Source organism: Cynoglossus semilaevis, chromosome Z (genome assembly GCF_000523025.1).
Source record: "Cynoglossus semilaevis isolate Cse_v1.0 chromosome Z, Cse_v1.0, whole genome shotgun sequence".
Lineage (NCBI taxonomy): Eukaryota > Metazoa > Chordata > Actinopteri > Pleuronectiformes > Cynoglossidae > Cynoglossus > Cynoglossus semilaevis.
This window is the reverse complement of record NC_024328.1, coordinates 1,915,337-1,929,940: the sequence shown is the minus strand read 5'-3', so window position 1 is coordinate 1,929,940 and position 14,604 is coordinate 1,915,337. Positions and strand designations below refer to the sequence as shown.

At 41.0% G+C, this 14,604-nt stretch overlaps 1 protein-coding gene across 1 annotated transcript; it reads left to right on the top strand.

Annotated features, from left to right (window-relative positions):
* Nucleotides 1-10,703: 10,703 nt before the first annotated feature.
* Nucleotides 10,704-14,163, top strand: znf703 (zinc finger protein 703). The gene is made up of 2 exons (XM_008335718.3): nucleotides 10,704-11,483; nucleotides 11,868-14,163. The coding sequence occupies exons 1-2, from the start codon at nucleotides 11,211-11,213 to the stop codon at nucleotides 13,377-13,379; spliced, it is 1,785 nt and encodes a 594-aa protein (XP_008333940.1). The 5' UTR covers nucleotides 10,704-11,210; the 3' UTR covers nucleotides 13,380-14,163.
* Nucleotides 14,164-14,604: the final 441 nt, after the last annotated feature.

Below are 14,604 nucleotides of genomic sequence, written 5' to 3'. Positions count from 1 at the left end.
ATGTATTTTCTGCCTTGTTCAGAAACTCATTCATCAACATGGACCAAAAAGAAAACTGCACTTACTTTTTCAGCCCCTCTCTTTCCTCTGCCATTTCTCCTCCCCTCCTCACCACCACCCTGTTCTTGTACACCGTCCTGAGTAATTTACGATACACCAGTAGTGCAACCTTCTGGCAGGCGCTACCAAGGCAGCTTGGTCTCGCTTCCTCTCTCCTGGCAACAAAAATAACTTTAAAAAGGCCAGAAGTTGGCCAAGTCATCCTCTGCTGTGTATCAAGAACAAAGCAGAGCGGGATGCTGACTGCAGCAATGGAGAGGGGTCGTTGGTCGGGGGGGAGTAGGCCAGGAACCTTTGGTATCAAAACTAAAGGCTGTATCAAACTCTACAGGAAACAAAAATATGTCTTTCTTTGATAATTGCGTGGACGTTCTTAACATTTCAGACAGGTTTTGTATGATGTGTCGAAATTGTAAATGGCCGGGGTCGACTGTAGTATTGGAGTGTTTATACTGACGTCAGAATTATGTGCCTGACCTGGATTCTGGGCCATCTTGGAGGCACTGGCAAATTAAACTGCCCGTTCATCAGTTGGAAAATCATGGTGGTAAAGTTGAGGAGAATAAAATTGCTTTTGTGAGCTTAGAGACGGACTAAGTGTGTAACCAAAATTGTAATATGAAACTGAAATAAAGTTAAAGGACAGGGTAGAACTGTATGAAACATCACCTTCTGCATGGTGTGAGTGATTGTTGTCAAAACAATGGCAAGAAAGAGTTAGCCAAAAATAGCTTGAGATAACAAAGCTACCTCATCAATAGCTAAATTATATTTATGGTGTACCAACATATCTTTAAGGTTTAAAAAAAAGAAAGAAATTCTACATTTTAGTTTATAAATTAAGTAAAAACATTTACATCAATATAACTAAATGTTATGTTAAAGACAGTAAATGCTAGCTAAAATACTAGCATAATACTCAATTAGCTTAATACAACTACAGCTACAAGTTAGCACCTACGTATAAAAAGTCACAATGATAAGGTATCTGCTAAAACTGTTATACAATATCAATAAAGAAGCTTGTGTTAAAACAGGCACATGGAAATGCACATGGTACTATTTTCTGGTCATATCGGTTCCTGCAGTGGAACTCTTGGTGATTTGTACTTCTTTTCTCAACAGAATCAGAGCTCTGTGATGTTAAAACCCCAGAGTGATTGCTGTAGTGAACAATTTATGTCATTTCACACTGAAGCTGCATTTTCTGACATCCTTTGAAATTCACACTGACGTCTCACGTTTCAACCTTTGAGATTTACGTTAAATCCACTCTGAGCTAAATTGCTTAACAGATGTTTCCTTGGCTTCATTGGTAAAGGTCAGTTCAACTCAGTGATGGTGAAAATATGCGTCAGTGAAAATGCTGGTAGTGTTACACACACACACACACACACATACACACTTACAAAGGGAAAGAAACAAACTGTATTCGCCCTCAGTACTTTAAATAATGTTCATAGTTCTAATATATTTTTCAGAAGGCCTTGACGTCAGCTGAAGGATATGCTGAAAGTTCACTCGGCCCATTGAGTTTCTGAAAAACGTCTTGTTCCTTGTCAAAGAAAGCTGCGAACCTTAGTTTTATGATTTATGTGAAACATTTGTGATGAATAACGAAACATGTTGTATTCTGCGTGTATATTCACTGCTGGCCATTGACTCCCTAGTATTAGTAATTTCTGCATTTCTTTTAACTGGGGGCAAGTGTAATCATGGAAACATACCTCAGGCCAAACTGCTCCTCAAGTGTCACTTGTTAATAACTGATCCTGCCACAACTGTGGTTAAGTATAACCAAAAGATAAGAAAATATAACAAAGAAGTCCCTCAAAAATACCCAACTATAAGCTGACCCTAAATAAATGAAGCATATTAGCGCATGTAGCTCAAGGGCATGGTTATAACATTGTTTCAGTAAAGATGATTAGTTTATGTAAAGGAAACTAAAGAAATAGCAAATCGATTGGACTTATCTTGAGTTTTCATAACTGAAATGCATAAGGGAAACTGTTGCATTACCATTTTCTTTCTCTGTCGGTGTGTGTATGTGTGTGTGTGTGCACTGAGAGATAGGATTAATCTCCAGAGCTGAGGCAGTAGCTAAGGTCAGCATGGGGAATATTTCATAAGTGTCACTTTGGCCTGTAGAGTTTGAAATGAGAAAGTGTAGCTGCATAACAAACAGCCAAGTGTGACTTTGGGCTGTTCATGTGGAGCCCAGAAGTGGGAGGTTTGGATGGAGAGTTAGTGGAGGAGATGGAGTGTTTAGGGGCGAGAAGAGGGCAAAGTGTATGATGTATAGCCATACTTCACTTTCATGTATTCATCTGATATGCTGAATAAGTGCAACAGAAAGCCTGGTGCTTTGTCAACGTAGGGACCCAGCTGAGACAAATACTGTAATACAGGCGCAACACATCTGTGACTGGAATATATTTTCCTCTACTGCTGTGGAATAATTAAAATATAATTATATAAAAATATATTTAATAAAAACCCATAGTTTACTATGATTCAAAACCAGGATTTAAATAAAACATAACCTGGCTTTTGATATATGTAATATATATATATATTTATATAAGGACTGTTGAAATTCATGCCTTAACTGCTTTGATTCACGTTTGAAGATTGATCAGATTAAAATCGCTATTGCATTTTGATGCAGGGACAGAATGACGCCCACTAATCCATGCTCTGGATAACACAGTCAATATCCATGTTATTATTTGCTCAGACTACAGTACAACTTTTTATTTCACAAAGGACCTCAGGCTTAAAATACCATCTCAACGCTCAGTTTGCCCTTTTAAAGAATTTTTCTTGACATTTTTGATATCAATAATCATATAATTAATTTAATTTTAAATAAAAATGTGTTTTGTCATATTTAAGAATGTTGAATAACAATGAAAACAATTAGTCATGATTCGTTGTTAATTGTAATTAATTAAAAATAATTGTGATATATACTGTATATATATATATATAAATAAATATATAAACATATATATAGACTAATATACGGTATATATTGCCTATATATGTGTGTATATATATAAATGGAAACATATATGGATTAATGGAAACATTAAATGAGATGATGAACTACAATGTTATTTGATGTTTGATGTTTTAAGCCGAAGAGCTTTTTTTCCCCTGCAATGTCGCAGACATTCTTTAATTGAGCAATGCCATCATCTGTTGTCACGTAAAGCTGTGGCTGCAGATACGACTCGGGCTCGTAGCTGTCTCTGATGATTGACAGGTGCTGCTAATGCTATCTGCTCCGCCGCCACCAACACCATCATCATCACCAGATTTGCTTGACAAGGACATGCAGCCGTTGCAATCTTGAGTCATTTCCGACAGGTCCTGACTACAGTTGTCACAGTTTTTGAAATCAGTAAATTAGGCTTGTTTTGAGAAGCTTGATACAACAATTTTGTCTTTGAACTGGTGTTCTGATGTCAACTGCATACAGTTGACTGGTTCAAACTGACAGACACATTTGCACATGACGCAAATACCTACCACTGATGGCTGTTAGAGTGAGGTTGGAACCCATGTTAAAGAAAAATGACTAAAAACTGACTTGTTTAACATGTTGGGGAGTAAGGATGTATGAAGAAAGGAAGGAAAGAGGGGGATAAAAGGGGAATTTAGCTAGTTTAGGCAATGAAGGATATAGATGAGTGTGTAGGGGAGTGGTTTGAGAAGTTGATTATTAAGGAAAATGAGTTGGGAGGAAGTGAGTGTAGCTTTCAAGAGAATTCAGAATGTAAAGAAAATACAGTAGGTCCTGATGACGGGAAAGAATAACGATAATAAACACACGGAACAAGGAAAGCAAACAATAGTTCAATAAACAATAGTTATGTTTCTTACAAGAGCAAAAATCAAAACTATTGCTTAAAAGGTTTTGTGTCTCTAGACAAGAGTATCTGATACTGAAAAACAATTGTAATGTAAAATAATAGCAAGAAAGATAAAGTATGTTGTGAAGAAAATTTATGAAGGGCAGGTAAACAACAGGGAGTGTGCAGTCAGAAGGACGGTTTTCTTTTTGCAAAAAAATACAAGTTTTATAGTATAACAGTTTTAGGAATGTCAGTATGGATGCAGGTTGTTGTTAGAGACGTTCTAACACCTGCCATTTTATTCTAAAATACTGGTTCTATTATTGTAGCCTCACAATGAATGCCTAGAAGAGAATGTTCTGCTGCTGTAAGGCAGTCAGGCTAGTTTAAGGGGAGATATGAGGCCTCAATGTCAGTTCCCAGCAGTCCTCAGGACAAAGACTGGATAATAAAGACACTGAGGCAGTGACTCTGACTGTGGGTGGAGGAAACAGCTCTGACTTTAACAAGCGTGAGGAATGTACTGGGGAGATTTTCTCTGTGCGGCCTGTTGTTGTCCCTTCAACCAGACCTGTCACAGGTCCAGCTGGTGAATACCTTGACTGTGCCCCTCCTCCCACCCCTATGTTTTCAGACTGATGGAAAAGAAAACATCTTTTGATGTCAACTGAGATTTCACACAACAATGCAGGACGATCTGATTTGAGTCAGACACTGTCTGGCAGTTGGGCCCATTCTTCCCTCATCTCCTTCTCCTCTGCTCTCCGTGCTCTTGATAACTTCTGAGCCCCGAGGACAATACCAGCTTTTGTTTCCCCAGTGAGGAAAGATCTTGAGGGCTGTGGCACGGGTGTGGGCGGTGTGCATCCTACGTGCCGATCTGCAAAGGAGAATAACAGGGCAGAATCTTTCTTAGGGGAAGACTCGGAAATAAAAGTGCCAATCTGCAAACATGGCGGAGAAGCCTGTTATCGCAGTGCGATTACAAAGCAGACAGATAGACGACAGGTAGGCAAAGAGGATAAGAGTGTTAGCTTGTGAGACGTGATGAGCTGACAAGAGAAACAATCTGCCTCTGAAACTGAGGCGATAAGGTTGTCAGCCTTCCTGGCTCTGACACAGACACACACTAACACAGATACAGCATGCAAATAACGCAGTTATTTGATAGTGTAAAAGAAGAACAAACACTCACAACCTTTTACCAAGGTTGCAAAGAATACATGGCACTGAAGTTTTATGCAGTTATAAACAAAAACTTTCATGGTGTTCCTACATTTTACTAGCCATTAGTACAAGGACTACTGACAAAAAAAACTAGCTCCTAGAAAGGTGAAAGCAAAGGCAAAAATATAGCTACATTTTAGCCAAGAAGTGAATATAGATAAACAGATGTTTTGATGATGAACAGACAAAAATAATCTATTAATAAGAATAGATGGTGCAAAAAACTCTTTACTCTACCCATATGTAAGAAAACTGCTAAATGGTTACAAAAGAAGCACAGGGTAACCCTAAATTTAAGCCAAAGGTATAACAAAATTGCTATACAGGTTAGCAAAGAAGCTAGCATAGACATAAGAATAGAAATAGAAAATTGTTACAAAAAGATAAACCTTTACATTATTGTTTAAAAAAGGTAGTGTAAAATAGAGAGTGTTTTTAAAATTTAATTTTAATAAAACGTTCTGGGGATTTTAAAACCAGTCCATGTGCCGTGTCTGCTCCCAGCGCCAGGTTTTGGACATGGCTCCTCTATTTGTTCGTGTGCAGGAATGATTTTTTTTCATCTCTGCTAAACTGTGAATGGATTAGTGTGTTTACGTTGAAGACAGACAAACGCAGAGGCAGCCGCACAAAGATAAATGAGGAAGTGTGTGAATGCATTCGGTACAACTGTGCGGATATTGTTTGTGGACCTTTCAGCTCAACTAAATCCTTGTTTCAACATTCTGTCCTGGCTGGAATGTTGCCTGTAAGGCTCTTTTTAAGTGTTTGCTTCTAAATGCCATCTCTGCTACACCCCATGAAACTGTCTTAATCCACCTTTTTTTTCTCCGTTGGTTTTATTACTGCTGGAAAGCACAATGGGGGTAAGAGCAGAGCCCCAGCCTCAGGCCTCTATTCCCATTCCACACACCCCGTAAGTCAGTCACAGATAATTAAATAGGAGTTATTTACATTCGTTTTCCCCTCCTCTGCCTTCAGTGGCGCTTTTATCATTCCTCTCTTTCTTTTTTGGTACAGTACAGCACGCAGCTAGGCCCTTGTCAGAGTCTGGTTGACACCATGTGAAGGCCTGTTGAAGTGTATAATAAGTAGAAAAGGAAAATTGAGACTCTCACATGGGCTCAAATCAATGTCAGCCCCTCATTAAACAATCAAATCTCCACCGCAGTAATCCCCTGCCACAAAATGCCTCAACACTTCCAAACATGGAGCAAGAAGACAAACGAGCAGATGAGGATTTGCTGGAGCCAGGTCTGAAGTGTTCAGCTGCCTAGTGTCAGCGTTATATATTTACCCTGGAGTCAGTCAAACAGCAGCTTTTCAACACAAGGATGAATTAGGCCCCGCCGCAGAGCTATGGCGTCTATTACAGGCCTCGGCAGCTCTATAAATCATTGGATCACAGGGGCATGTGGGGTCTGCTCCTCCTCACTTCTGCTCCGCCTCCTCAGACCCTGTCAGCCCCATTCTGGAGGTTTTGTTTGGCTTCTGTTCCAGTCGAGCCCACCGGTTTGATACGACCACGGAGCAGCATGGAAATGCCCCCGAGGGCCGTGTGGGACCTGGGCATGCTGAGAAGTCCCTTTAGCAGCAGAGCCGTCCCCTTAAAATACCCACAACAGGAAACAGCCATCAGTCATCAACACGCCAAAACAGCTGTTACCAGCCTACATCAAGGGGACACATGAAAGGAGCTGCTCCCTGTTGTTTGAGCCCTCCCTTGTTTCATTCTCTCGCTGCCTTTGTCTGGTTTTTCCCACTGCCCTCCTCTTTGGTCTCCCTTTTAAACACCCCCTCTTCCTTATGCAACCCCACCCACTCACACTGCAGTGACTTACCATCATAAGAGCGACTGTGATCAACAAGAGTGCTGACAAAAAGACATGCATCTCAGAAGTTTGCCTTTTTACCTTTCTCAGTTCTTGACGCCTTCAGACGACTTCTTGTAGGAATATCACGTTACTTTCTCAGTATAAGGAAAGAAGTTTGTTACAGAACAACAATAGACTGTAGTGTAGTCATAGTTGGAGTTGTTTTTTAAGACCCTTTTAGGCCATTCTTCTCTGATGAAACTAATTTTTCCAGGTTTCGATGGTCTTTTGTTGTGGACTCTGCTCTTCTGGTCACTTGAGATAATTTCTATAGGATTTAGGTCAGGGCTTTGTAACAATACAGTGACATTAAAATGAGTTTGTGACATTTGAAACCTTTGATAACTTTGTGAAACCATGTTATTTTAAATTGTTTTTAATATAGTTTTTTTTTTCTAGCCAAAAGCTGAACCAAAATGTACATGTTGAGCAACGCTGTTACAGTGACCTTCTTATGAAATACAATAACAGTTAATGGTGAAAGGCTGCCATTGCTTTCTTCAACTGTACCTTTAAATTTTACAGTGATAACGCAGTTGCTATGTGTCACCTGTTTATGTGTCTCAGCCAGCAGGGTGGTGATGGATGGTTTTAAACAAACAGGCGGATTCAAAGGGCGATTGTGCCACACTTAGCCCCGCCGGCGTGCACATTTACACACACATACTCAGGGATCTCTGCAGGCCACTGAAGCCTGAGTGGCAGCGTGTGGGTGACGAGTGATGGCTAAGCCTAATGATGACAGGCCGAACAGTGACTCTGCTGAGTGAGGCTGACGCGACATCATCGCCCTGACTTTCCCCCCTCAGCTGCAGATAAATAATGTCAGACGTTAACGCGGGCGTGTGCAAGACAAGACAGGGTTTTTGGTCCAGCTGCCGCCCTGAGACAAGTTCTCTGTGGCTTATCACTTTTATTTATTTTCCATGTTTATGATGCTTCTGAGATATCTTTAGTTAATTTAAGTCACTTGTTTTATGTTTGACCATCTGGACGTAACCTTTGCTGTAGATGCCATACTACTTTTTGCTAGAGTACTATACTTAGGGTGATTCTAAGGATGTGTTTATCTAGTTTTCACCTGCATTCATGTTTTAAGCTTTTTTTTTTTTTTTTTTGGAGAGGTTGGTCCGATTGTTGCCCAACATGTGTCTAACAGAAAGAAAGAAAGAAGTTATTTGTCCCCCCCAAAAAAAATCCTTTAAAATCCCAGTAAAATTGTTTAAACCAAATAAACATTTTATAAGCTGACAAAAAATATCAATATAAAAAATACCTTTAAAACAAACAAGATGTAAACAAAAACATTTGAAATGTGTACATCCGATGTACACGTGATTTTGTGGTGCATTGTGGGATACATTGAGTGTCTGATACAGTAGACAACTTCTAATCAGTCAACATTTGAACACCACTACAGAACGGCCTGGCCCCATATTGTGCCAGTGTGAGGCGTAGGGGCGGTTTCCGACACAGCCTTAGACGTCACTGATTTTGAAAAAAGAAAAAAAAATGTGTCTGTAAAACGTCAGACTAGCTCAAGTGTTAAACCTTGAAAGAGTGGCTTGTTGTGGTTTATGTAAGCTCCAATCAATAATCTGTGACACTAATTTAAACAGACTAGATACACCAGTGTCGTAGTATGTTGAATAGTCCATCAGATTTATAGCCAAGTGATTCAAAAAATGTTGGAGGAGTGCTGAGACCAAGCTGGAAATCCCCCTGAAGAACACTCTCTGTTTCATTGTTTAAATAGAAAATAAAATTAAGTTAGCAGCCTTCATCATGTGGAGACGAAGGTGTATTGACTCTCTGTTTGCACTGATTTATGACCATGCTCGTGGTGAGAGTAGAAAAGATGCAAATGGTAAAAAAGAGCCATTAACATTGTGAATCCCTTTGAGTGTGTGACCTTCATGCAAGAGGTTTTTTTAACTGCAACATGATTTTGTCTCAAATTGTCAAATTTTCTTTAATTAAATATGATTTTTTTTTTACATTGGAAGGAAAGTAGAAGATAAAGCACAACTAGAAGTTGTAGATTCCAGATTATTGGACATCACTGCTGATTGACAGTCTCCAACTGTAAGCACACACCTGTTCTTAATCCCTTTTTTCTTCTTATTGAGAACAACTATTCCAGTATGTAGTCCCCGAAATTTCCATTAAATAAGACTTTAAACTGCTGTTTATTACCACACCATAAAATGTTTTACTGACTTTACAAATGAACTCAGACATATCTTAGTTTTATTTTCTCATTCTCATAAGGAGTTATATCCAGAGTTAAAAACTGCATTTCCAGTCTGAGCCTGCTATTAGACTTCAGAGCCATAATCGGGAGCCAGATGGCTTAACTAAAACATTCATTTCCTTAACTTTATATTTAGTTTATTAATACGCCCCGCAGCATCTTGTCTTAATTAGCATCATGTAACACAGCCTTAAAATTGCACTTGTGTTGTAATTTCTGTAAGTTTCCGTCTCCTCCAAGGTCCTTTTGGATAGTTTATGATCACGCTGCAGACAGTAACTGTTTAAAACAACCTGTTCTTTTTTTATTATTATTTTTAAACATTCAATCGGTTTTTGCTTTGATCCATTTTAGCATTACAGGACAGATTTTTTCTTTCTTTCTCTCTTGCAGCCTCATTCTCTCCAAATCTATTCCACATTCTTAAATTATGAAATGAAATGAAAATTACTTAAGTCAACATTACAACACAAGCAATAACCATGTATTTTGACACATTAGTACTGACAGTGGATTGTGTAATTAAGCAAAAGGAGGAAGGCTGCAAATAAAGAGCCCTCCTGGGATCAATATAGTGTCTGTATTTACCAAAACATTTATAAAATGCTGCCAAATGACAAATGATTGATGAAGGTTGTTCAGCAAATGAAAACAGATGAGTGGTGTGACGACGCACTGGAGTTGCAGGTACGAAGGAGAGAGTAAAATGGAGCCCATATGGATTTGGTTCATAGGTTACATGTCAGTTCCCACATGTAGATGATGGCTGTAAGGTAGGCTAACATAGGCAACATCTCTGAGGTCAACCAGTTCTAGCTGTGACTCAAGTCACCAAATGATCTGCTCCAGGTGGGCTTAATACCCTACATGGTGTTCTGTCTTAACAGAACAGAAGATTCCAGGGCGTCTCTTCTGTAGCAGTGAACTTATTATTATTTCTATTATTATTTTCATTATTTTCCAGGACTCTTGTTAAAGACACATTTGGATGATTCTATAGTGTGGTGGGTTCAAGTCCCAGTGGAACCATGTACTTAATCCTCCTCATATAAGTAGCTTTGGATATCAGTGTCAGCTAAATAGATAAATAATATAATTGATTTTCAATTCCAGGATTAACTAAATCATTTACAAGGTTTTGATACATGTTGGGCTTTTTAGATTTTAGTTTCAGATTAGTTACGTACTAAATGTTGAAATATATATCGTTTTGTTTGGTTATTTTTTTGTATGATATTGACACTTTCAGACATTCTGATAAATCTTCTGCGGTTTTTTTTTTATGGTAGTAATAATAAAAGATTTGCATTCAAAATGTCAGTGCGCAACGGCTTCAGGTTTTTCATACGCAGGTCAGGTCACTGACACACATACTTCAAATGAGGGTGACACCAGGCGAAAGAGAGAAAGAGAGACAGAGGGAGAAGTAGAGACCACACCCCATCGTTTAGTCCCGCCTACACCCGGGACACAGACCTTTGTGATTGGACGTCGGCTTCTGCTTTGAAGTCCCTCCTCTCATGTCCACAGTATGTGGACGAAGTGAGAGACTGAATGCAAACAGACACACGGAGCGGGCGACACTGACGCACACCAGCACATACTGCTCGGTTGCAGGGATATTTCTTCACTCGAGTCTTATTTTGCATCAGCATTGACTATTCTGGGTTGATTCGACTTAACAGCTGTTTTGTTTTTTAAAGGATTACATAGCTTGATATTGAAAAGTCAAAAAAGGATGACGTTTATTCTTTTTTAGGGACAGTTTGGCTCGGACGCGTAAAACGCGCTTTGCGCACAAGCCCGTTTGGATTAACCGCACTCGTCTTGCCATATGCTTGAATTTTTGACATGATGACGTCTAGTAATCTATAAATTCATCCCTACATCCGCATCTCACATGTTTCCGACACACATTGCAAGCCGATCCTGATGAGAGATCCCCCCAGTGGAGTTGAACCGCTTTTACGCAGCGAAACCCCGGAGCGCAGCGCACACACCGCCGAGGTCAGCGGCACCTCACAGCGGACAGGAGCGGAGAGGCACTCTGTTCTCACACCTACGTTCTGTCCTTCGCCCTCGGATCCTTTGCGTCAAGCTAAAAGGCTTCCAATCCGGATAGTAAAGATGTTGACGGCGCACAGCGGCCACTTACTGCACCCGGAGTATCTCCAACCCCTCACCTCCGCTCCAGTCAGCATTGAAGTACGTATATATTTTTTAAAACTTTTATTTTCTTAAGCATTTTTAGACTTCATTATTGTTTTACTGATATGAATCTGAACCGTAAATATTTGTAAATATTAAGACGCTGTTTTTCCTAATTTGATGGAAAATGTTTCTCGTATGGCTTGGTAGTAAAACAGAAACGCGTCGAGATGTCGTTATTATTCTCAAATTAATTGTTGTAAAAACGCAGTGTAATAGAATGTTATTGCTTTTATTTTTCTACAAATGAATATATATTTATTTATTCACAACGAAGTGTTGAGTTGTCATTAGTATTTGTTGGAACATATGGTGCTTAAATTGAATTAAAAGAAACAAAAACACTTTGTTCACTGCCCTGTTCTCCATATTCTTCCTCAGCTGGATGCCAAGAAGAGTCCTTTGGCTCTCCTGGCCCAGACCTGCTCTCAGATTGGCAAACCAGACCCTCCCTCATCTTCCAAATTGGCCTCCCTCTCCTCCAGTGGCTTGGGAGACAAGGAGTCTTCCATCCGCTCATCCAAGAATGGAGAGCAGCACCAGTCCCTGGAGGACAAATCAAGTTTCAAGCCTTACTCCAAGTCATCAGGAGACTGTCGCAAGGATGTTCTGGTGACAAAAGGGCCTTCAGACAAAGCAACTTTCAGGGTGCCAAATGGAAGCTCCAATGGTAGCAATGGTTCTGTGTGTCCATCTTTCCCTTCCCATTCCCAGTCACCAACTTCCAGCTCTCCTCCTCTGCACACTCAGAGCCAAACTCAAAGACAAAGCCATTCCCCCTCCACACAACCCCTGCCACACTCCCAGGCTTCACACATAGACAACAAACAATCAAACTCAGAACAGGCCAGCACAGACAACAGCAACAGTGCTGGGAAAAAAGACTCTGATTCTGCCAAATCAGGTATGGATGGGGCTCAATTAGCCAATTCCAGCCACATCCGGGCCAGCGCCAACTCTAGCAATGCCAGCTCTGCCAGCAGCCCAAGGCCTGAGAGTAAGACTGCAGACCCACAGGCCTCTACACAGGCAACATTGGCACCTGGGCACATCGCCCCGGTGTCTCCCTTCAAACCTGGACATTCTGTCTTCCCTCTGCCTCATGGCTCCATGGGCTACCACGGCTCCATTGTCGGGGCCTACGCTGGGTACCCGTCTCAGTTTGTGCATGGTTTGGATCCTACAAAGTCCACTTTGGGAATGGGACTTACGGCCAAGCACCCCAGCTCCAGCCCATTGACTGGAGCCTCGCCTCCATCACTGATGCAGGGCTTATGCCGGGACCCCTACTGCCTGACTTACCCCAATGCATCCCACCTAGGAGGAAGTAACTGTTCCACATGTGTTCATGACCCGTCCAGTCTTAAGTCTGGTTTCCCCCTGGTATATCCCTCTCATCACCTCCACTCCTTACACTCTAGTCCCCTCTCCTCCACCACCACACCATCCCTTTCCCACCCTATTTACACTTATGGTTTCATGCTCCCCAATGAACCGCTGCCACATGCCTGTAACTGGGTGTCTGTTGGGGGACCCTGTGACAAGCGATTTGCCACATCAGAGGAGCTTCTAGCCCACTTGCGTACCCACACAGCCCTACCAGGGATGGTGGACAGTAAGCTGCTGTCAGCCTACCCTTCATCTGTTTCATCTTCAGCATCCTGTCACCTTCACCTGCCTCCACACAGCAGCCCAGGTACTCTACCCAGTTCTTTCTCCCTCAGAGGCTCCCCAGGTCTAAGCCTAGCACGGTACCATCCCTACAGCAAATCCCACCTGCCTGGTGCGCCAGGTCTGCCCATGCCCTCCCTTACATCCTCTTCCGCCTATTACTCCCCATATGCCCTCTACAGTCAGAGACTGGGCGCAGCCTCTGCACTTGGATACCAGTGATGTTCGTAGGGGCGTTGACGCCTACGGATTTCAGGCACCAGCTTAGACTCTTCAGAGCGAGTGTACAAACTGGGGTCCGGGTCTTCGTAGGGCATCACTGCTGCCAGGACAAGCACCTGTTAGCTTCGGGATTGAGAATGACTCTCTAAAGGCAACAGAGCAGCTGACGGATTGTCTGCAGCACAGAACTTACAGAACAAACTCCAGTATTTGGTGTGAAGCAGAGCTTGAACATTGGGGAAATTGTGTTGTCTTTTTTAAATAACTTTTGGTTGCTTTTTGCTATTCTTTTTCTAAATTTGTCAGAATTGAAAGTCTATACTGTATTTATTTTCACTCAAGCGCTTGGTTTTCATCTATGGGGGAGGTAAAAAAAATATGCTGTCCAAATGAGTATATATGTGAAAAGATAATGATGAAAGTATAGTTTCTTCAATGCCTATTAAACACTTTACAAATAAAAACCCTGCACATAGATGGATTTTATTCTGGGGATTTTTGTTTTTTCTTACTCTCTGCTGTTGTTTTTCTCCTCTGGATACTCAACTGTACATTCAAACTCTGCATGTCTGTAAGAAATCCTTAAAAATGTCATTATTTTTATTTGTAAATAAGCAAAGATGTCATATTTTTTCAGTCTTTGTCAGCAATTTGGGCTCAATGATGCGGGTGTTACAAAGATAAAATTAAAAATGGTCTTAAATAAAAAAAGGTAAATGATGGCTGTGCTATCCAAACAACAGGGAGGGTCCTATTTTGTTTAATAAATAATACATGATTCTGACTTTGTTCTTTCTTCATTGGATTCTCTATAAAAAGGAGCATCTTTGGTTTGGAGATCAATCTTTGCAGACTGCTGCACTGCACTTATCTAGGCCTATCCTTCATTATGGCTGTTAGAGCCACAGTACATGTAGCAACGTGCAATATTTCATGGCTCATATCAGCTGTCAGCTCTGTCCCACTGAGGGCATGCTGGGTCACATTAGTCCTGTTAGCTGCTCTCTGAAGACTTTCATGCCTCCTCTTCTCCTCCATCACCCGCTCTGCTTTTGTTGTTGTGAGTGCAGCTTTTAATTGCTGATTCCTGTTTGTGGGGCCTAAAAGGAGCCTCCTCAGCAAAGTGGAGTTGCCGCCAGGTCACTGGGACTCTAATAATGACCTGAGGGAGATGTCGACCCAGGATCTCTTGCGCTCTGACGGATTGGCCTGCAACACAAAGGCC